Below are 25032 nucleotides of genomic sequence, written 5' to 3'. Positions count from 1 at the left end.
TTTAAAACTTCATGAAACACAAGTAATTGCCACTTGATTTAACTGTAATATGAGTTCAGTAGAATAATGCACTGTTTAAATTGATCTTGGTTTTAAGATCTTGATTATATTTTTGATTATAGTTGAAGTTAAGATCAGGATAATCCCCCGTAATGAGGACTTGAGGACAAATGAAAGTAATGTAAGATTAATTCTTTAATTTCTGAAAATTGTGATATTATGTTCCTTGTATTATTATTTGTATAAATGATAATGTTTAAAATTAAATAAAAAAAAAAAAAAAAAAAAAAAAAAAAAATTCTCCTTTGCTTCGGCTACAATGGTGGAATATGCTTTGTGGATTTCCTGGTGTTTTTTATGACTGTCCACAAATGTTGTAGAATTATCCAAATGTATTTTTAGGTTGGGAAAATATTTTAGCTGTCCACTCTCAAGGTCTTTTTCAAAAACATGCAATTTTCTCTCAAAAGCTTTGATGTCACTAAACATGCTTTCTGCTGTTTTTCCCATGCCTTGTAATTTTTTGTTTAGTACATTAAAGTGGTTAGTAAAATCTGTAAAGAACATGAGGTTGGTAAGCCAGGCCATGTTGGTGAGTTGAGGATAGTCTTCCCCCTTTTCGTTCATAAATAGCCTAACTTCTTCCAAGCAGGCCACAAATCTCTCTAACACTCGTCCTCTGCTCAGCCACCGGACATTATTGTACTTCAGTAAAGTGTTATATTGTGCCTGAACCTCATCAAGAAGGGCTTGAAATTGTCGAAAATTAAGAGCACGCCCCATGATGAAGTTCACCATTTTTGTTACATCTTTGAGGACATCGTCAAGTTTTTTGCTGCTTTCTTTGGCGCAGAGAGTCTCTTGATGTATTATGCAGTGAAATTGAATCAGTGGATGTTTTGCTTCCTTAGCAAAGAAATGAATGAATCCTGATGTTGTCCCCACCATGCTAGGTGCTCCATCGCTAGTAACTGAAACCACTTTTTCTGGACTTAGTGATGAAAAAGCCTCCATCACAGCATTGTGGATATCTATCCCTTGTGTTCTTCCAGGCAAAGACAGCAGTTTTACCAGCTCTTCTCTCATGATGTCACCAGTAGCATAACGCAAAATGAGCGCTAGTCTTGCATGGTTAGTAATATCTGTACTTTCATCCAAGCACATGGAGTAGAAGGGTGCTTTTTGTAAGTCGCAAGTAAGCTGTTGACTAACATCAGCAGCCATTCGCAGAACCCTATCTTTTGCAGTATTTCTGCTTAGCGGCATCTCAGAGATGCGCTGCACAATTTTATCCTTGTTTTGGAAATCATGGAAGAGTGAATAACTCCCAGCCAAAATTGCCTTTTTGATAAAATCTCCATCAGAGAGGGGCTTACCATGTTTTGCCATGCACAGTGAAATTTGAAAGCTGGCAACTGTAAGATGATTAGTTTTTGAAAGATAGTTGCTAAAACTAAGAGACTGGGAGTGATATTTCTTTAATTTTCCTACAAGGAACTCTTTTCTTTGAGCTAAACCAAGTTCAGCAACACTGTTATGGTTGGTCTCAAAGTGACGTTTGACACTTGATGTGCGAGACACAACACTTTCATTACACATAATACACAATGCTTTCCCACTGCGTTCAGTCACTCCATATGTCTCTGTCCAGGCCTCTTGGAATGGTCTTCCACTATCTGTTTTTGCTTTTTTTGCTGTACTCATTTTCTTTGTTCAAGACTTCAAGTCTACAAAAAGATAAAATTTGTATAATAAAAAAAATCTAATGAAGTGCTGTATACAAATCCGTCCCCATAAAAAAATATGTGATTGGGGAATTTTACTAATTCTAGACATCCGTTTTGGTCAAAAAATATACTGTCCGGGTGAAAACCGGACTTGTGCAACCTGAGTGTATGGGAAAAGGACTTTTATTTTTCATTATTGGAGCCTTTGTTATTTTATTATGATGTTTACAAAAGCACTGTGAAGGGCCACATATACACTTTACTGTTTTTTGCTATATTGAGTTTTCCATAAGGTACAGCGCAGAGGATTAGTGTGTTGGTTGTTCACAGAGAGCCCAGCCCTCCTCTCAGCTTACTGAACTTCTCTATGCAATTATCATAAGCAGCTTTTTTATTTCCTCGAATTTAGCATGTCCCCCATGAAAGATACAGAGGTTTTTACAGAGGAGCACATTATTAGACACATTAACATCCCCCCATATCCTCACCTCTCTAGCATGGGAGCACTAGGAACTGTTCCTGATTACAGATGTCACATGTGGAGTCACACTACAGCCTCACTGAGTTCCTGTGACAGACTCAGTGTGAAGCTTCTCTTCCTCCCCCCACTTCCCCCTCCCACACTGCCTGGCTCATAGGATACTAAGGGGAAGAAAGGCAGGCTAAACATCCACTCACAGGACTGCAGCCAGCACAGGAGGATGGGCCGCGGCCCACCGGGACAATGCCCGGTCCTCCCAATGGCCAGTCCGGCCCTGTTGCCAGGTGAGCTGCAAAGCAGACACCGGCACACTCGCCTCCCGCCGCGCCGCATATCTTAATTGCGGACTAGAGAGTTGCGCGGGGACAGAAATCCCACCCATCCCCACCCGTCCCCGCCAAAGTCTCACCTGTCCCCACCCGTCCCCGTGAGGAATCCCTCCGTCCCCACCCGTCCCCGCGAGGAATGTCCTCCGTCCCCGCCCGTCCCCGTGAGGAATCCCCTCCGTCCCCGCCCGTCCCTATAAACTTCAGAAATAGTTATTTCATTTAATTATGCTACTGAATTAAAGGCTCTGGTAGAAACCCATTTACAAATAAGCAAAAAGACTTTATTAATTTGGAAATATTAATTGGGAAGAATACACACTTTGTAAATGGGTTTCTACCAGAGCCTCTTTTGTTTATAAATTTTTATCAACACAACTAATATACTACTTTATCCTGAAGCAAAAAAAGAAATAGAATTCTTTTCCTACCTTTGTTGCCTGGTTTCTGCTTTCCTCATGTTCTCATTCAGTTCCTTCCATCCACTGTCTCTCTTCCTTCTGCGTCTTCCATTTGCTCTGTTACTGTGCCTCTCCCTTTCTCCCCCCTTCCAAATTGGTCTGGCACCAATCTTCTTCCCTCCGCTCCTCCCATAGTCTGGCATCTCTGTCTTCTTCCCTGCCAGCGTCTTCTCCCCACTCTCTCTTCCCCATTTCCTTTCAGCATCCTTCTCCCCCCCTCATCTTCCCCATGTCCTGTCAGCGTCCTTCTCCCCCCTCTGTCTTCCCCATGTCCTTTCAGCGTCCTTCTCCATCCCTTTGTCTTCCCCATGTACTTTCAGAGTCCTTCTCCCCCCCGTCTTCCCCATGTCCTGTCAGCGTCCTTCTCCCCCTTCTGTCTTCCACAAATGCTTTCAGTGTCCTTCCCCCCCACCCCGTCTTCCCCATGGCCTTTCAGCGTCCTTCTCCCCCCCGTCTTCCCCATGGCCTTTCAGCGTCCTTCTCCACCCCTTTGTCTTCCCCAGTGCTTTCAACGTCCTTCTCCCCCCCCCCTCCTTCTCTCCCGCCCCGTGTGCAGCACAGCCGGCCAGGTCCCCTTACTTTTGTGGCGCTAACCCGACCGACCGACAACAGCCCCGGTCTGACAAACCTCCCTGCCCTTAACCGCGAATCTAAATTTCCTTCTTACAGCTGCTGTAAGAAGGTAATTTAGATTCGCGGTTAAGGGCAGGGAGGTTTGTCGGACCAGGGCTGTTGTCGATCGGTCGGGTTAGCGCCACAAAAGTAAGGGGACCTGGCCAGCTGTGCTGCACACGGGGCGGGGCAGACCGCCCCCCTCCCTTGGTAGCCACTTGAGCCGCGAGGCTACTCCTCCTTACCTACCCTGCCTGCAGCACAGAGCCGAATGGAAGTCTTCCCGACATCAGCGCTGATGTCGGAGTGAGGGAGGGCTTTGTTTAAGCCCTCCCTCCCCTCCGACGTCAGCGCTGACGTCGGGAAGACTTCCGTTTAACTCTGTGCTGCAAGCAGAGCAGGTAGGGAGAAAAGCTGCGCGACTTAGTACATCCAGCCCCGCAGGAACCCCACGACCCTCGGAGGCATCCCTACGGGATCCCCGCGACCCTAGGGGGCGTCCCGTGCAGCTCTCTATTGCGGACCTTCCCGCATGCCAGCTGCAAGGCCTTCGCGTGCCACAGCTGGCACGCGTGCCATAGGTTCGCCATCGCTGACCTAGACCAACTTATCTACCACCCTAATAGCCCTTATGGCTGCAGGAGCCACTTATATGTCAGTAAAAAAGGGTTTTGGGGGCGTATAGGGGAGTGCACATGTTTAAGTATCAATGCAGTGATTACAGGGGCTTATGAGCATGGGTCCTCCTCTCCATGAGTCCCTAACCCACCCCCAAGATGGCTTAAGCCACCTCTGTTCTGGACGAATAGGCTTTCCTATGCCAGGCTGCCAGGTGATTATGCTCTGGAGGCTAAATTTTAAAGGTGTGATTAAGATTTTTATGGGGTTGGGGGGGTCAGAGATCACTGGGGTAGTGTGTGGGGGTCTGTATTATGTGTTTGCAGTGCTTATTTGGTGACTTTAGGTGGGTTTTTGTGACTTAGACCATGTTTTAAATGGTCTAAGTCACAACGTCCAAATTCCGTCGATCCTGGGCTGTATAACTTTCGATTATACATGCTGTATGACTAAGTCTAAGCTGGCCCTTATCCCACCCAACTCCCGCCCTCGACACTCCTCCTGAAATGCCCCATTTAGCTTTGGTCGTTCAGCGGCACTATGAAGGCCTAGGTCGTTTAGAAATACGTCCAAAACCCGTTTTTATTATCAGCATTTGGACATATTTGGACAATGTTCATCCAAGTGCCGACTCAGGCCAGTTTTTGGATGATTTTCTATTTCGATTATGAGCCCCTGAGTATTCAGTCACAAGTGACGCCCTGTCTTCCTACTGTGGGGAATGGGGATTTTATCCCGTGTATGTCACAGAAGACTTTTCGTGCCTGATTTCAGAAGGGTTTAACATACTTGTTCCAAAGTTTACAACCTGATAGGACATTGCATTCATTTGGAACACTTCAACGGACCTTCCATTTATTAGCCAGAGATTGGTATTCATACAGACAATAACACCATTATGTTGTTTCTCTCCCGAGACTACCATTATAGGAAGCAACTCAGGAACAATTATCGGAAGCCCTTTGTTTAATAGCGCAGGTCCCCATCCCATTACGATTTCATCATAAGTTTCTTCAAGACATTGAGGGAGACCTGGATTATGTTTTATTTGCTGACAAGTGGTCTCAGGATCTACAGAGACCTATAACTGCAGAACTCTTAAAAAAGAGTGTAAAACTGGGAGCTAGGCTGTTGGTGTTGGCTGTGGACAAAGAAAGATATAAATTTCTCTTGAGAGCCTATAGGGCCTACAGCTTACAGACAAGTGTTCAAAATGTAATGGTCCTCATGTTACACTAGGCCATATGTTTTGGTCTTGCCCTAATAACACTGCTTATTGGCGACAGCTGGTTGCGCAGATTGCACGAATTTGTAGCTGCTCATGGAGACTCCAGGACACATTTATTTTCACATTGCTAGTTTCCCTGGTTTCGATGCGACCGGGATGTGCTGCTTTTATGCGAAAATCTATACTCATGAGCATTAAACCTATACTTCACTCCTGGTTGATACCACAAGCCCCAACTCTAACTCACTGGTGACAATTGATGATACAACTGGCTGGGCTGGAACGTCATGACATTGCTCAAATGGACTCTAAACAGGGCACTTTGTTTACTCAATGCTGGCTACAATTTTGTAATACTTTGACTCATTCTGTTAGAAGTAGATTACTTAATTGAGTACTGTATTGGTTTACTACCTGCTGCTGTTCCTGGGTGGGGGGGGGAAGGGTGTGTTGCCATTTTTGTGGTTCTTGTTGTTTTGCCTGAATGCTCTTTTTGAAAAATTTAATAAAAATGATTTCAAATAAGAAGGGCAAATTTCAAACAGCAGGTCTGCATGGATAAAATACTTTTTATCTGTGGAAATTGCTTTGAAAATGTATCTCAAAATTAACTACCCAGTGTTGCAAATACTTACTCAGTGTTTTCATACAAGTACTTGGCAATCATCCAGGGGATAACAAATAGGACAGGAGTGCCTGTAGAAAACAGAGAAAAGTAGAGGTGGGTCAGAGCTGGTGGTAGGAACTTGCCCCCAAGAGCTTCAAGTCACTAAGCCTCCTCACTGCAGCTGAGGTGTGGGTGTGTGGGTATGTACGGTGGTGGTGGTGGGGATTGTTCTGATTTTGTTAGATCATTGGGAAAAATCAGAATTACAAGGTCATGTATGCCATTGAGCAAAACCAGGACTAAATTAGCCTATTCAGTTGATGTCGAGTGAGGTGACACAGTGTGGTGGAACCAAGGACAGGGGTGCACAGAGCTGATTTTCTTTTTTGAATCAATGTTTGCTAACCCAGCTCTTTTTAATACTACTAAGTGCAGTGTAGTTCCTCTAGCATGCTGGAGCTCACTTTATTAGGGGGTGCCTAGTCAAACCAGTTTTTTAGATGATTACATGATGTCTAATTTATAAAGAAAATTGTGTGCCTTCCTGTTTTTATAAATTGGTCACAGGGGTGGCAATCTAGCGATACTGTACAAACCATCTTTTCACATCAAAATCATGGAATCTATAACACTCACCTCACTAGAACTTCTAATAGTTGAAATAAACAGCAACTCTTCCCAACACCCAATCTACTGCATACTATTCTATCCTTCCTGGAAAGTGGTTGTCAGACATCATCTCAAGAGCCACAGTACAATATGACTCTACTTTCATCATAGAAGACCTCAACCTCTAACTAGACTCAACCTCAAACTCTAAAATTCCTTGACCTCTTAAATGAGCTAGACCTCAAACCTTGTTTCAACAACCCACACTCATAAAGGGCCATCAGTTAGATCTATTCACCTCCTCTATTTCAGCAAAAAGCATAAGCTACCTAGAATTTAACTCACCATATTCTAGAAAGAGATATCAATAACCAAACCGACCCACTGAATAGCCTTTTATTATAGAAACAAAGAAGCTTCTAAATCATAATGGAATTTAATAGATAACTCATTATTATCCCTCCTCAAGACTTCCTGGACCACTGTAAAACGATCAATGAACAAATCCTAAACAAACAAGGCACGCTCAAATACAGCAAAAGAATCCAAAGATCATTAGAGAAGTGGTTTGACTCGGTGCTTATGCCCCTAAAAAGAGCTTATCAAGGGTAGAATGCTAAACAAAGGAAAAGGATCTCAGAAATCCACGCCAGAAGATCATACAATCTCACATAGGCTACAGTGTGGAGGGTGTTTTCTTTCATCGATCCAAAAACCTTTCAATTGGCGTCCATGGGAGATTTTGTGCCTTGAGAAAGCCCGATGTGATAGGGCGAAACGGGCCCCTCGGCAGATTCAATATTCAGTCAGCTGACGAGCTGGCATTTATTGAGCAGTAAAGTTACACTGCAACACAAGACAAGTAGTTTCATTAACTTTTGAAATAAGCCCTTTTAGCATTATATATGACAGTATAAAAAGAAAAAAAGAGTGGATAAATAAATATATTACACTGAAAGGTGAATGTGATTTTTGGAAACACAAAGCACCCAAAAATATTTAAAATATTAAGGTGTTTCATCAAAATATAGAATTCAAAGGTTTTTGGATCGATGGAAGAAAACACTCTCCACACTGTAGCCTATGTGAGATTGTATGATCTTCTGGCGTGGATTTCTGAGATCCTTTTCCTTTGTTTAGCATTCTACCCTTGATAAACCCTATGTTGGATTTCTAGTTGAACATTTTAGTTTATTCCATTTTTGCTTTTTGGCCTAAAAGAGCTTGCCAACAAGCCAAGCACTACTGACATAAACACCTGTCCCCAGAAAACAAGACCAAGTGGTGCCAGAAAATCCTAGAATATAAATCACTACTGACACAAAAGATAGAGTACTACTCTAAACAGATCAGCACAGAAGATAATCTTAAATTGAACAAACTGTTCTCAATATTAGATAACCTAATCAACATGAACATGATCACAAATGGCAACAACCTCTCAATTACAACAGTCCCAGCAGCGGGAGAGATGCCCATTCTCTCCCACTGCATCACAACCCCCTCCCCTGCGCCTCTGACTCCTCTCCCCTGTACCTTTAATTAGATGGCTAACCGGAAGGATGCCTACTCCCTCCGGCCAGATGGCCTGCCTCTTCTATAATGAGCCTTTTCCTCCCCAGTGGATCCTGTGTTGCACTGGGGAGGGGCCTGGGGCTCTGATTGGCCCAGGTTGTATAAGGCCCCTCCTATGGGTTATGGTAAGATGTGCACTTGACCCTTTTTATATGAAGTTCACTGCAATGCCCCCTAAGGTGCTCTATTGCTCTGTTGGGGTGTCTGTCTGATCAGTCTACTAAAAATGCTGGCCCCTCCTACATCCCAGTGGCTTGTTTTGTGCATTTTTTTTTTATGTGATTTTTTTCAAAAACGGTTCAAAAAGATAGACACACATCTGAAAAAATCGGCATATTCAAAAGATGTTTTTGCAGTTTTGAAAATGGACATGTTTAGAATTAGATTTTTGTGCATGTTCTGCAAAACATCCAGATTTGGATGTAATATCAAAAATGTCAGTTGGCTCACTTTAATCCATATGTTTATTCACACCTTCAAACAAATGCAGCAAATTGACTTCCCTTGGCTGAACCCATGCTGACTCTGACCCATTAATTCATGTGTTCCATAATTTTATTCTTTATTATAGTTTTTACTATCTTGCCTAGAACTGAAATCAGTCTTACCAGTCTGCAATTTCTCGGATCACCCCTGAAACCAGTTTTACAAATTGGTATTACATTGGCAACCCTCCAGTCTTCAGGTACTACAGATGATTTTAACAATAGGTTACATATCACTGACATCAGATCAGCAATTTCATATTTGAGTTCTTTTAGTACCCTGGGTTGTATATTTCTCACTTTTTTAACTTGTCACTCCTCAGCCATCGCAGTTATTGATAATATACTCTAACTCTCCCATCTTATTTTTCAGGTTTCTGTCATTTGTATACAGACATTTCATCAAATTGTGTTTTTTCCCTGCATCAACAGGCTGATTAGAAGTTGATGGGGATAATTTGCATCCTTTACTCTGCTCTCCTCTTAAAAATTCCTGGCTTCTTCTCACTATTGTTGGAACCTCTCTGTTGGGAATCCCTAAATGATCTGTTTCAATAGCATCCTTCAAGGATACAGCACACCAAACCATGCACTCCTAGAAAACTATCAGCTCCCTCGCCCCCTAGTTTTAAGATAATACAGAGGGAATGCATGCCCTTCTACTCCTCCTAGTTGGATTTCTTTTTTTTTTTTTAAATCTGGTTGTATCAGTTGCACACTTGGGCTTAGAATCTAGAATTGGCCAAAGTGTTTCTAAATTCTTACCTAAGTTTTCCCAAAACATTCATAAAAATAAAAAAATAGAGGTTAAGCCTTAGACTTGACTTCTAGGATTTTAGGATGCAGGTGAGAATGAAGTGGATAAACTGTGGCCCACTCCTTATTGTAAACATTTTAACTTACTGGCATTACTAGCCTGCACATGCTAGAGTTCTTGTTGATACTGTGCACCTCAGCAAGTTTAAAAAAGAGGATGCTTGGGTCTTTGCAGATACGAGTACCATCAACTGGAACAGCCACAGAATCATTTCTCTGACTCTTCTCATTGTTCTATGTCTGCTACTTTGTCCAGTACTGCCTGAGACCATCACCCAAAATAAAAAAACCCCACTACAAAAAATGGTTACATCCTGGCTTTTCTGTGGGCAGGGCCTTAGGCATATGGGCATATGGGAGGGGCCTAAGCCTACTGGGCCTATTATGGTTGGCCGAGGCATCTCAGGCCCCACCTGTGGGCGGGATTTGAGCCACCTGGGCCAATCAGGTCATAAGGCCAGCCATTCAACGGATGGCTGGCCTGTCGGACGAACGGGCTTGGCACCTGTCCATCCGATCAACGTTTATGAAGGTACGGGGAGGGGGGGTCGGTGGAGGGCGATCGGGGGTTCGGGGGGCCCTTGCGTCGAGGGCAGGAGGGCTTGGGCTCCCTCCTGCCTGATCATATCGGGGGGGTTCGGGGGTGCCGCAGGGCAAGAGAGATTGAGCTCCCTCTTGCCCCGATAGAGTTGGGGAGTTCGGAGGTGCTGCGGGGCAGGAGGGCTTGGGCTCCCTCTTGCCCCGATAGTGTCAGGGAGTTCGGGGCTGGGGCAGGAGGGCTTGAGCTCCCTCCTGCCCTGATCGTTGTGAGAGTGGGAAGGGTGGATCACGGCAGGGGAGATGAGCCATCTCTCTTGCTGTGATCATTGATGTAGGGGGTAGGCAGGTTGCTGGGGCCGCCATGCTGATTGCAGCAGCCACGATCAGCTCAGCGGCCCCTTTTCGGCACTTATACCTGTTTTGACTTGGTCTAAGTCAAAACGTATAAGTGCTGACTAGGTAACCTGCCTAAAGTTTTGGTTATACCTGCTGCACACCTAGGTCTAGGTTGGCCCACCTCCCGCCCTTTCCCCTCCTCTAAAAATGCCTCTTCGCTCTTTGCGTTTAGAGGCAGGGGAAAGGCCTAAGCTGGTTTTAGATACGTCTAAAACCAGCTTTGATTATGGGCACTTGGACGATCAGGCTTTTTGATCATCCAAGTACCCATTTAGGCCACTTTTTAGACTTTTTTTTTTTTATTATGAGCCCCATAGTCTCTATCAAGGGCTATACACTTAATCCAGCGAGATTCCAGTTTTTTCATCCTGTCAGAAAAATAGGTTTTGTCAAACTCTCCAAAATACTCATTGATGACATTGATTACATGACAAAAATTTGACAAAAATTTCTTACCACAGAGCCAAATTTTTAGTTTGGGAATAGGAAAAAGTCAGATGGGGCCAAGTCCAGGGAACAGGAAGAATGATGAATCAGTTTGAAGCCCAATTCATGCAATTTTGACAGTTGATATATAGGACAGCGGTCCTGGTGAAAGAGCACTTTTTTTGTGTGCCAATCATGGCCATTTTTCCTTCAACTCATCTTTCAAATGGTCCAACAATGCTGCATAATAGGCTCCTGTTATTGTTTTACCATTTTACAAGTAGTCAATCAGGATTATTCCTTGAGAATTCCAAAAACAGTGGCCATTACCTACCCAGCTGACAAAATGGTCTTTGCCTTCTTCGACGCAATTTCACCAGTCATTGTCCATTGCTTTAACTGCTGAATTGACTTGGGTGTGTAGTAGTAGATGCAAGTTTTATCCATGGTCATGAATCAATGCAAAAATTCCTGTGGATGGTGATTACACATCACTAAATACTGCATTGAAATGTCCTTTTGTATGCATTTCTGGCTGACAGTCAACAATCGTGGCACCCATTATTTACATAGCTTTTTCATGTGAAGGATGTTGTGCACTCATTCACTTAAGATGCGTCAGCAATCTCATGCACATTCACATGGTAGTCTTCCATAATGATACAATGGATTTTTCAATCATATCCTTTGTGGTAATCCTACATCAGGGACCATGACCAAGCAGCCAGCAGAATCATGTGTTGGGCCTTGGAATTTATTTTATTTTAAATATTTATATACCACTTATAGCCTAAGTGGTTTACATTCATTTCCCCCTATCTGTCCCGGTCGGCTCACACTCTATCTAATGCGAAAACAACTATTTCCCAGATACATGTAACAAAACATGTGACAGAAGTGATATGTTAAGAATGTTTAGTAATCCAAACATGACAAGGTCATGTTGTAAAAAAACATGTTATTAAGATGACAATTGTCAGGAGATATACAACTGTTTCCAAGAATACCAAGAAAAGAGAACTGTGACTAGTGTGAGAGCACATAACATCACATGTGAAACGTAATGCAAGCAGATATCATTTTCAATTAAACAATACAAACATGAACTGCTCAATGTCCGACTTTTATGATAATCTTCTACTTTGACGTCTTAACCTGTTCACCCAACCACAGGACGTCTAACTTTTAAGGCATTGTCAACTGCAAAAACGACCAAGTTCAAAACGTCCAACTTCAAGCAATTTAGACATGGGAGGGGCCAGCATTGTAATGGACTGGCCACACAGACATGCCAACAGAGCAGTAGGACACCTTAGAGGTCATTGCTATGAACTTCATATAAAAAGTGTCAGATGTTCATCTCACCATAACCCCCTTATAGTGTATGGTAAGCCCTCCAAAACTCCCCTAAAATCCATTATACCCACCTGTTTATCAACCCCAATAGCCCTTATTCCTCCAGGTGCCACTTATATGGCAGTATAGTAGGGTTCTGGTGAGCTCACACTTTCCACCATAAATGTAGTAGATAGAGTGGGATATAGACCTGGCTCATCCTCTCTATGGTTCCTTACACCATCCACCAAGTAACTCCACACACCTTTTTGCTGCTCTACTAGGTTTCCCACTATCAGATGCTGTTGTTCTAGAGACAAGTATGTATTGTTTTATTTAGCTCTTTGCAGAGTGGTAATGGGTCAGTGACCTCTAGGGGTGTGTAGGTCATACCTTCATACATCTAGTGGTCATCTGGTCAGTTTGGGTATCATTGTGGTATTTCTGTCTAGGATGTCCTGGGAAAGGTTTGATTATCACGGCATGACATCCAATTTTAAGCATGCCCTGAGTTTGTCCATAACACGCCTCCCAATATGCCCCCTTGAATTCTGGATGTACAGCAGGCAGAACATCTCGCTAGATGTTCGAGAAAATGGATCTGAAAATTGGCACTTGGATGTCCTGGCGAATAGGATGGCCAAGTGTCTAGTTATGTGTTTTGTTTGGACATTTTAGTTTTTTGATTATGCCCCTAAAAAAGTGGCCAAATCCAGCATGTGGGTTCAGAGGCTGAAGCCAGACAGACTTGTATGGTCTGTGTCCCACACATGGCGAGAGACAAGGAAGAGTGGCCAAATCCAGCATGGAGGAATGGAGGACGATGCCAGTCAGACTTGTACAGTCTGTATCTCACACATGGTGAGAGACAGGTATAAGTTTGCCGACTCCAGTGTGCTGATCATCTTATTGTCAAGTACTGCAAGTGGAGGAACTGTGCAGCTTAGAAGAGAGGGGAAGGCATATTGAATGGTAAGTTGAATACTGTCAGCAATACTCCATGTATCATCCCCATCATGTTTGGCTGCCTATATGGTTGGCATGGTGATGACTTCACAACTAACACTGTGGGCCTACACAGAGTGGTGGGAAAGGCTATGATCATCTTGTTGGACAGACTGGATAGACTGTGAGGGTCTTTTGCTGCTGTCATTTACTGTGTTACTTTGTAGTGTAATTATAGGCCATGTAATTATTATTCCCCTCATTTAAATAATTAGCATGCACTTAATTTGTTTTTAAATCACAAGGCAGTAGCAACAATTTTGGAGCACCAGCAGCTTGAGTGGTCACCGTATGCTCATGGTTTAGAAATGTTAGAACTGAAAGGGGTCAGAGAAACATAGAAACATGACTCTAGATAAAGGTCAAATGGCCCATCTAGTCTGCCCATCTGCAGTAATCATTATCTCTTTCTTTCTCTGAGAGATCCCACGTGCCTATCCCAGGCCCTCTTGAATTCAGGTACAGTCTCTGTTTCCACCTCCTCTTCCGGGAGACTGTTCCACAGATCTACCACCCTTTCTGTAAAAAACGTATTTCCTCGGATTACTCCAGAGCCAATCACCTCTAAACTTCATCTTATGCCCTCTCATTGAGTTTCCTTTCAAATGAAAGAGACTCGACTCATGCACATTTATATTACATAGGTAATTAAATGTCTCTGTCATATCTCTTCTCTCCTGCCTTTCCTCCAAAGTATACAGATTGAGATCTTTAAGTTTGTCTCCATACGCCTTATCACAAAGACCACACACCATTTTAGTAGTCTTCCCCTGGACTGACTCCATCCTTTTTATATCTTTTTGAAGGTGCAGCCTCCAGAATTGAGGCCTCACAGAGTCTTAAACAGAGGCATCAATACCTCCTTTTTCCTACTGGCCATACCTCTCCCTATGCAACCTAACATCCTTTTAGCTTTCGCCATCACCTTTTCAACCTGTTTGGTCACCTTAAGATCATCATATACAATCACACCTAAGTCTCGCTCTTCCATTGTGCACATAAGTTCTTCACCCCCTAAATGCTACCGTTCCCTTGGGTTTTTCCAACCCAAATGCATGACCTTGCATTTCTTAGTATTAAATTTTAGCTGCCAAATTCCAGACTATTCTTCAAGCTTCGCCAGGTCTTTCTTCATGTTATTCACACTATCCGGTGTGTCTACTCTATTGCAGATTTTAGTATAATCCGCTGAGAGGCAAATCTTACCCGACAACCCTTCAGCAATATCGCTTATAAAAATGTTGAAAAGAACAGGCCTAAGAACAGAACCTTGAGGCACACCACTGGTAACATCCCTTTCCTCAGAGCGATCTCCATTGATCACTACTCTCTGTCACATTCCACTCAACCAGTTCCTGATCCAGCCTGTCACTGTCATAGGCTTTGCTAAAATCTAAATACAACACATCTAGTGCACATCCTCTATCCAATTCTCTGGTCACCCAGTCAAAGAAATTGATCAGATTTGTCTGACAAGACTTACCTCTAGTGAATTCATGTTGCCTGTGGTCCTGTAATCCATAGGATTCCAGAAACTTGACCATTCTCTGTTTTAAAAGTGTTTCCATTAATTTGCTTACCACAGAAGTCAGACTTACTGGCCTGTAATTTCCTACTTCTTCCTTACTTCTACTTTTGGGGAGAGGGACCACATCCGCTCTTCTCCAGTTCTCCGGTACTACTCCCAACTCTAGAGACAATGGGGAACCCATAGACATCATTTACCTCGATTTTCAAGGCTGCTTAGGAAGCTGTGGAACCACGGGGTGGGAGGGGATGTGCACAGATGGATCAAGCACTGGTTGTCGGGTAGACTGCAGAGGGTCGGAGTAAAGGGCCAATATTCTGACTGGTGGGGAGTCACGAGCGGTGTGCCACAGGGATCGGTGCTGGGGCCGTTACTCTTCAACATATTTATCAATGACCTGGAAAAGGAGGCAAAGTGCGAGGTTATAAAATTTGCAGACGATACCAAACTGTGCGGCAGAGTTAGGTCCAGGGAGGAGTGTGAGGACCTGCAAAGGGACCTGGACAAGCTGGAAGACTGGGCAAACAAATGGCAAATGCGCTTTAACGTGGAAAAATGCAAGGCCATGCATATAGGGAAAAAGAACCCGTTGTTCAACTACAAATTGGGGGGGGGGGGCATTGTTAGGAGACAGCAGACTTGAGAGAGACTTGGGTGTGCTGGTGGATGCATCACTGAAGCCATCTGCACAGTGCGCAGCAGCCTCGAAAAAAGCCAACAGGATGCTGGGCAACATAAAGAGGGGCATAACAACCAGGACGCGGGAAGTCATCATGCCATTGTATCGAGCGATGGTGCGTCCACATCTGGAATACTGCGTTCAGTATTGGTCGCTGCACCTCAAGAAGGACATGGTGGTACTTGAGAGAGTCCAAAGGAGAGCAACGAAACTGGTAAGAGGGCTGGAACACTGCCCATATGCTGAGAGGTTGGATAGGCTGGGGATCTTCTCTCTAGAAAAAAGGAGGCTCAGGGGAGATATGATAGAGACCTTCAAGATCATGAGGGGCATAGAGAGGGTGGATAGGGACAGATTCTTCAGACTTAAGGGGACAACAGGTACGAGGGGGCATTCGGAGAAACTGAAGGGAGATAGGTTCAAAACAAATGCAAGGAAGTTTTTTTTCACCCAAAGGGTCGTGGACACTTGGAATGCGCTAACGGAGGAAGTGATCAGGCAGAGTACGGTACAGGGATTCAAACAGGGATTGGACGGATTCCTGAGGGATAAAGGGATCGTGGGATACTGAGAGAGGTGCTGGGATGTAACACAAGTATAGAAAGCTAACCAGGTAATAAGTATAGAAACCCAACCAGGTCGTGCATGTGCAAGACCGGAGGGTTAGGACTTCGATGGGAAGATAGGACTTCAATGAGAAACCAAGGTGGCAAGGGGGCCCCTTCTGGTGATTCAGACAGGTCGTGACCTGTTTGGGCCGCCGCGGGAGCGGACTGCTGGGCAGGATGGACCTATGGTCTGACCCGGCGGAGGCACTGCTTATGTTCTTATGTTCTTATGACTCATTGAAAAGGTTAGTCAGCAGAGCTACCAGAACTTCCCTAAGTTCCTTCAGCATCCTCAGATGTACACCATTCGGCCCCATCGCTTTATTTTAGCGAGCTCCTCACGAACACAACCCTCTGAAAATCAATCAGGGTCTATTACTCCTCCATCCCTATTCACGTTTGTCTTCTGTGGTCCCATTTCTGGCGCTTCAGCCGTGAACACAGAACAGAAATATTTGTTAAGCAATTCAGCCTTTTCTTTATCAGTTTCTACATATTCCTCCCCTTCACCTTTGAGTCTCACAATGCCACTTTTGCACTTCTTCCTATCACTAATACATCTAAAAAATGTCTTGTCTACCCATTTTACCATGTCAGCTATTTTTTCTTCCATTTGCATCTTTGCTTTCCTGACTACACAACCAGCCTCTCTCAACTTTTCTAGGTATTTTTGCCTGTCTTCCTCTTTTTGCGTTTTCCTCTTTGTAGTTTATGAAAGCTAACCTCTTATTCCTTACATTCTCAGCTATTACTTTTGAGAACCAAAGCAGCCTTCTTTTCCTCTTACTTTTACTTACTTGCCTTCTTTTCCTCTTACTTTTATTTACTTGCCTAACAAAAAGGTTTGCCGCCCTTACAATCGCTCCTTTCAGTTTTGCCCACCGCATACTACTCCTTCCAGATGTTCCCACCCAGACAATTCCTTGATGTAAACCCCCAACCGAACAAAGTTAGTTTTTTAAAAGTCTAGAACCTTTGCTTTTGAATGAGCCCTCTCTATACTCATCTTAATATTAAACCGTACCATTCAGTGATCACTGGATGCCAGATGATCACCCACTGTAACATCAGAAACACTTTCCCCGTTTGTAAGTACTAAGTCCAGTATGACACCATCCCGTATGGGTTCCATTACCAACTGCTGGAACAGTTCTCCTTGTAAAGAATCTAGGATCTCCCTACTTCTAGAAGACCCTGCAATAGGGATACCCCAATCAACATCCAGCCAGTGGCGTACCTAGAGTATGTGGCACCTGGGGCACATCATTTTTTGACAACCCCCATGTAAAAAAATATTTTTTGTAATGACCATGAAACGGAATAAATAGTCAGAATAGAAACAGGCAGTGAAAATTTTATTTTATGGAACCACATATATGTAACCATTATTTCAAACATAATATAACATAACATAAATTATGTCTGAATTGTCATGACATCAGAAGTACATATGGAGTAGTTGCAGGAGATGCTTGGGACAGTTCTGATTGTGTTAGTTCGGTTTTATGTGTTTTTTGAATAGAAGGGTTTTTATTTCTTTTTTGAAGGTTTTGTAGTCTGTGGTCGAGATCAATAGGTTGTAGAGTTGGGGGTCGAGTGTAGCAGCTCGAATGGCTAGGAGGTTGTCGAACAGTTTTTTTCTTTTGATGTTTTTGGTTGGAAGGTGTGTGAATGGTGTGTGAGTTCTCCTATGTCTGGTTGAGGTGGATTGAATTATTTAGCTGAAGAAATTAGTTACCCCCCCCATTCCACACACATTAATTTTCTTCCATTTTTGTTCCCATTATAAAAAACACTGATAAGTTCCCAGAACAAAAATACATTAAAATAAGAAGTGAAAACAAAGGCCCCTACAGATGAAAACATAACATAAGAATAGCCTAACTGGGTCAGAACAATAGTCCATCATGCCCAGTAGCCCATTCTCATGGTAGCCAATCCAGGTCACTAATACCTGGTCAAAACCCAAAGAGTAGCAACATTCCATGCTACCAATCCAGGGCAAACAGATACTTCCCCCATGTCTTAATAATAGACTATGGACTTTTCCTCCAGGGATTTGTCCAAATCTTTCTTAAAACCAGCTACACTATCTGCTTTTACCATAACTTCTGGCCACTTCATTTTTAAGTTTAGATCTTTCCTTCCAAACAGAGACCTTGCTATATGTCAAATACCGCACACGGACTTAGCTGTGCAGGAAATGTGAATCTCCTCATACACCCAACATATAGCCTAATGCCACACAAGCAGCGTTGTTACAAACATATTCTGAAGGTCAATGCTAACGTTAACAAAGTTTCCTTCCTTGGACTAGAAGGAGATACTGACAAACCACTGGAAGAGATCCCAAAACAACTACCCAGGAACAACACCCAAAGACCCACTCAGTGTGTGAACCAGTTGAGTGGAGTGAACTAACTGGGGGGTGGAAATGGGCCTGGAGTTTGCTCAGCAGAATTTCCCAGACCACCTCTTCCTCTCAACACATTGACATGCTGCCACCACCACCACTAGGAACACCTCACCGGGTAGGCCAGCAATGCTATAAACTTTATAAAACACATTTTTATATTTTCTTATAAAGCACATATTTTAACTGAATTCTTTGACATCCTCAGCCTTTCCATTCACAAAAATAGAAGGAAGAAAAATTCCCATTTCCTGCTGTCTCATGTCCCAGGCCTATACAATATTTTTCTTCTGCAGACCCTTCAAAAGTCTGACCAAATCCTCGTTTCTCTTGCATTATAAAGTACTGAAGATGCCATCTCTCCCCAATCCCAGGTCCTAAGTTCTAAGACAGTAGCGCAAACTAGTGCTGCCTGATTCAGGAAAAAAAATTTCGATTCGATTCAGTCTAATGAATTGGTTTATCGATTCAATTCTCCTGCCCAATTGGGTGTTTTTTTCAAACATCCTGGTTGGTTTATTTTATAGCTTTTTCTTTCCCTTTGGCTTCTCCTAATCACACTGGCGCTGTGGTGTAAATAAAATAAAGAAACAAAAAGGACTTTTCCTCTCTCTGTTAAATCCTAGCTCACGTTTGCGGTCTAACACCAGCTCTGGCAGGATACACATTTCAAATCTGACATATTGTAATCACAAAACAGAAAATAAAATTAGTTTTTCTACCTTTTGTTGTCTGGTTATTTTTCAAATCTTGTTGGTCCAAGGCTCTGGTTGTCTTCTGATAATTTGCTTGCCAGGGTCTCCTTCTTTCTTCTTTCTCTGTGCTAATCATCCATCTTCCATCTCTGTCCTCCCCTTCCGTTTCCCTTCCCTCCCACGGATGTCTGGCATCTTTCCTTTTTTTCGTCTCCCTCTACAGATCCACCTTTTCTTAACTACCCTTTCATCCAGTATCTCTCCCTCCTTCCCCACCACCCTAGGGTCCACCATCTCTCCCTTTCTTTTCCCAACTACCCTCCTAACCAGTATCTCTATCCCCCCTCCACACCATCCCTTGTGTCCAACTTCTCTCCCTTCATGCTCCTTCCCTCCCTAAAACCCATGGTCCATCATCTCTCTCCCTCTCCTCTATTTTCAGACCCATTATTTCTTCCCATCCAAAGTCTGGCATATGCACGTCTCTTTGAACCCCTCCCCCTTCCCTCCATGTACTTCTACACCAGGGATCCTCTTCCCTGAAGGCCTGTCCCCCCTTAAAGGTCTGCATCCCACCCCTGAAGGCCTGTCAAGTTTGTACCCAATGTCAATGGTGCGATTCAACACTACAAGGCCCTATGTGGTCCGATCCGCGGACTAATAAGATCTACCGGGCTCGCTCGAATACGTCCTGTCAGAGCTCTTCTGTTATCTATATGATTCAATGTCCCTGTCAACTGCTCTATATAGGGCGGACGAGTAGAAAAATTAATGTACGATTAACCGAACATAAATCTAGAATAAATACAGGTAATTTAGAGGCTCCCCTTGTCCAACATTGGAGGGAGAAAAAGCATAAAATTACGGATCTGAAATGGCGGGTCATAGATCAGGTTGTAGGTGGGTGGGAGGGTGGAAATATCAAAGAAAAGTTAAATTACAAGGAACAAAAATGGATTTACATGTTAAATACAGTTATACCTTTAGGCTTAAACGCTGAAATTGAGTGGTTCTCTTTAATCTAAAATTGATTTAGTTATCCAATCAGACGGGGGGTTGGTCTCACGTTAAATCTGATGTCATCACGTTTTTAAAAAAAAAAGTGCTATGGCTATTTATAGCCTAGAACGCCGCGGCCATGTTTCCTGAATTAAAAATCTATAGCGGGAAGCATGCGTCGCTGGAGATAAGGTAAGAACATAAGAACATAAGCAGTGCCTCCGCCGGGTCAGACCATAGGTCCATCCTGCCCAGCAGTCCGCTCCCGCGGCGGCCCAAACAGGTCACGACCTGTCTGAATCACCAGAAGGGGCTCCCTTGCCACCTTGGTTTCTCATTTGAAGTCCTATCTTCCCATCGGAGTCCTAACCCTCCGGTCTTACACATGCACGACCTGATTTGGTTTCTATACTTATTACCTGGTTAGCTTTCTATATTTGTATTACATCCCAGCACCTCTCTCAGTATCCCACGATCCCTTTATCCCTCAGAAATCCGTCCAATCCCTGTTTGAATCCCTGTACCGTACTCTGCCTGATCACTTCCTCCGGTAGCGCATTCCAAGTGTCCACGACCCTTTGTGTGAAAAAAAACTTCCTTGCATTTGTTTTGAACCTATCTCCCTTCAGTTTCTCCGAATGCCCCCTCATACCTGTTGTCCCCTTCAGCCTGAAGAATCTGTCCCTATCCACCCTCTCTATGCCCCTCATGATCTTGAAGGTCTCTATCATATCTCCCCTGAGCCTCCTTTTTTCCAGAGAGAAGAGTCCCAGCCTATCCAACCTCTCAGCGTATGGGCAGTGTTCCAGTCCTCTTACCAGTTTCGTTGCTCTCCTTTGGACTCTCTCAAGTACCGCCATGTCCTTCTTGAGGTACGGCGACCAATATTGAACGCAGTATTCCAGATGTGGACGCACCATCGCTCGATACAATGGCATGATGACTTCCCGCGTCCTGGTTGTTATGCCCCTCTTTATGATGCCCAGCATCCTGTTGGCTTTTTTCGAGGCTGCTGTCAAAAGCCTTTTGAAAATCGAGGTAAATGATGTCTATAGGTTCCCCATTGTCCACCCGACTGCTTATTCCCTCAAAGAAGTACAGAAGGTTCGTTAAGCATGACCTTCCCTTACAGAATCCATGCTGGCTTGGTATTGTTAAATGTTTTCTCTATATTTTGGTTTTAGGTTTACTATAACTAATCTAAAGACGACTAATTTAAAGATGATAAATTATAACGTATTTTTACTGTTGCAGGGGGATTGTCCTTGATACAGCCCATTCGGGGCGAAACATAGTCTATGTCGGAGTGCCCACCCCCACCCGCGTAGATAAAAGATAAGTTATTTGTTGATAAGTTATAAAAATTGCTCTAAAAGCTAAAAATATATATATATATAAAAAAATGGTATAAAGGCCTATGACGACCATGGGTGCCATTATTGATCTGTATGTGCTTTAAAGAAAATTAGACATACAGCAAGGCACTTCTGAGGTCTGCTAGCCTGAATTGTCTAAAAAAACCCTTTTTGAGACCTTTTATCTTTGGTACTTTAATGCTTGATATTTAAGAAGGTCTAAAATTTTCAAGTCTGGTACAGTGAGCTTGTATCAACATATTCATAACATAAGGTAAAAAGGGGAAGTGAAATACAGTTCATGATAGAAAAGTAGAACAAACAAAGGAAAAGAACATTGGGAAGGTATGTAACAGTAAAATTTAAGATTTAAAACAACAGTTTAAAAATTAATAAATCAAATGCCAAATGCATCTTTAAAAAGAAATGTTTTTAAATTACTTTTAAATTTTCCCAGATCATGCTCATTTCGTAGAAAGATTGGGAGGGCGTTCCAGATCTGTGGAGCAGTTACTGAAAAGATGAATTGCCGTCTTGTATTAATGAACTTAAGTGAGGGAATGGTTAGTAGATTTTGCTCATTGGACCTTAATGTTCTAGTCGGATTGTATGGGATTAATAGTTTATAGATAAAAGCTGGAGTTTTATTGAGTAAAGACTTGAAAGTGAGTAGACAGAGTTTATAAGTTATTCGATGAGTGACTGGGAGCCAATGTGCTTCTATTAAAAGAGGAGTAACATGATCAAACTTTCTAGAGTTAGTTATAAGTTTAATAGAGACGTTTTGAATAATTTGGAGACGTTTGATCTCATTTAATGCTATCCCTTTAAAGAGTGCGTTGCAGTAGTCCAATTTCAAAATTACCAACGAATGAATAAGAATATTTAAAGATTTGGGGCATAGAAATTTTGAAATTGCTCGAATCTTACGTAGTCTGTAAAAGGTGGTTTTAATAATAGTACTGATGTGATCATGAAAATTAAGTTTGGTGTCAAAAGTAACCCCTAAGATTTTTATGTTGTTTACTAATTGCAATGGGATATTTTTTTATAGTAATAGGAGCAATGAGAGTGGAACTTTCTTTCCATGGAAATAACATAACATTGGATTTTTTGATATTGAGTGCCAATTTGTTCGCATTTAACCAGTGATAAACTAGGTCAAGTTTTTCGTTGATCTCTTGGATATCAGACATTTTATTGGTATCAATTGAGTTCAGAAGCTGGATATCGTCTGCATATGCATAAACTTGAAAACCCATGGATTGACACAAAGTAATTAACGGAGCAAGAAAGATATTGAATAATAAAGGAGAAAGAATGGATCCTTGAGGAACACCGTGAGTAGTTAAAGAAAAGTTTGAGGTTGAGTCTTTAAAGAAAACAGCAGAAGTGCGATCTGATAAATAGGATGTAAACCAGGAAAGAACTTGGTCAGAAATGCCGATAGAGTGAAGTCTGCCAAGGAGAAGCTGATGATTGATCGTGTCGAAAGCTGCAGAGAGATCAATAGAGATTAATAGGGATGATTGGTGATGATCTAGAAAGTATTGAATGGAAGTAGTCATACCAATCAGTGAAAGTTCTGTGCTATGGTGATGTCTAAATCCCATCTGATTAGGATGTAGCGCATTGGTTTTTTCTACAAAATCTGAAATTTGATTATAGACTATTTTTTCTGTCAGTTTTGCTAGGAAAGGGATATTGGCTATTGGTCTGTAATTGGATAAGTCTTCAAAACTAGCATTTTTATCTTTTATTATAGGACGAATAATGGATTTTTTCCACGTTAATGGTACCGTGTTTTGACTCAGGCTTTTGGTAACTAAAGTATGAATGAAGGGTCCGAAGATATCAAAATAATGTTTTAGAATAAATGGTGGAATTAAATCGGCTTTGGATCTTTTGATATTAATAGATTTAAAAATGGATTCTATTTCTTTTAAACTAGGTAATTTGAATTTTGAGCTTCTAGCAATTAATGAATCTGCGGCAATTTGTTCAAAGCTATCTGTTGAATCTTGGTTTATTGTAAACATTTTACTGATTTTGTTAATTTTTTCGATAAAATGATCCGCTAATTCTTGGGCGGTGGGAACAGAAACTACTGCGTCAGGTTGTTGTTTGGAATTTGGAATTGTTAATGAGTTTAGTATTGTATAAAGTGCTGAAGGATTTTTAGCTTTGAATATTTTATCTGAGTAAAATTTCTTTTTTGCATCGTTTATTTTTATTTTATAAAGTTTTGATTGTTCGTTATATCTTGAAGGCCTGCACCCCCCCAAAGCCTGTCCCCCCCCCCCTTGAAGGCCTGCCTGCCTGTTCCCTTGAAGGCCTGTACCCCCTTGAAGGCCTGTCCCTCTCCTTGAAGGACTGTCCCCCCCTTAAAGGTCTGCATCCCACCCCTGAAGGCCTGTCCCCCCCTTGAAGGCCTGCACCCCCCGAAGGCTTGTCCCCCCCTTGAAGGCCTGCCTGCCTGTTCCCCTTGAAGACCTGTCCCCCCTTGAAGGCCTGCACCCTCCCGAAGGCCTGTCTCCCCCTTGAAGGCCTGCCTGTTCCCCTTGAAGGTCTGTCCCCCCTTTAAAGGCCTGCCTGCCTGTCCCCCTTGAAGGCCTTTCCCCCCTTGAAGGCCTGCCTGCCTGTCCCCCTTGAAGGCCTGTCCCTCCCTTGAAGGCCTGTCCCCCTGAAGGCCTGTCTCCCCCCCTAGGCCTGCCTGCCCGCCCCACCCTGAAGGACTGCTGTCCCCCCCAAAGGACCACTCGCCCCCCCCACCACCACCACCACGACGAAGGACTGCTCATCCGCCCGGCCTCCTTACACTATTTACCTGGGGAAGCAGCCTGCAGCAAGATCGCAACGCCAGCAATCTTTGCGCTGCTTCGGCTCTGTTTCCTCTGCCGCGGTCCCACCCCTCCTCTGATGTCAGAGGAGGGGTGGGACCGCGGCGGAGGAAACAGAGCCGAAGCAGCGCAAAGATCGCTGGCATCGCGATCTTGCTGCAGGCTGCTTCCCCAGGTAAATTATGCGGGGAGGCAAGGGGGGGGAATCCAGATGTGAGACCCAGACATCGGGGGCTGAACTGGACGGGGGGGGGGGGGGGAAACCGGACCGGGAGCACCCCCTCAGGGCTTGCACTCGGGGCGGACCGCCCCCTCGGCCCCCCGCTTGGTATGCCACTGCATCCAGCATGTTAAAATCACCTATTAGTAAGACTTCCCCCCCTTTTTTTAGAGATATTCTGAATGTCTACTATTAAATCTCTATCTACTTCTTCCGTTTGTGAAGGAGGCCTGTATATCACACCAATGTAAATATATTCACCATTCCCTCCTTCCAAATTGATCCACAGTACCTCTTCCTTGCCCTGCAGATCCTGCAATTGTGTGGCTTTAATAAGATCTTTAACATATAACGCTACTCCCCCTCCTTTTCTTCCTACCTCTTTCCTAAACAGATTATAGCCCGGTATAACTACATCCCAGTCATGGTTCTCCATGAACTACGTCTC

The 25032-nt window shown here is 43.3% G+C and overlaps 1 protein-coding gene across 1 annotated transcript in view; it reads right to left on the bottom strand.

The window, feature by feature from the left end:
• GIPR (gastric inhibitory polypeptide receptor) overlaps window positions 1-25032 on the bottom strand; it is an 82287-nt gene that overhangs the window by 50794 nt on the left and 6461 nt on the right. Inside the window, exon 6 of the mRNA XM_033954632.1 lies at window positions 6089-6149. Within this exon, the coding sequence (XP_033810523.1) occupies window positions 6089-6149 (61 nt within the window). The remainder of the gene's footprint in view (window positions 1-6088; window positions 6150-25032) is intronic.

This window comes from Geotrypetes seraphini, chromosome 8 (assembly GCF_902459505.1).
Source record: "Geotrypetes seraphini chromosome 8, aGeoSer1.1, whole genome shotgun sequence".
In the NCBI taxonomy this organism is placed as follows: Eukaryota; Metazoa; Chordata; class Amphibia; order Gymnophiona; family Dermophiidae; genus Geotrypetes; species Geotrypetes seraphini.
Note: the sequence above shows the minus strand (reverse complement) of the source record. Positions and strands in the feature narration are given on the sequence as shown.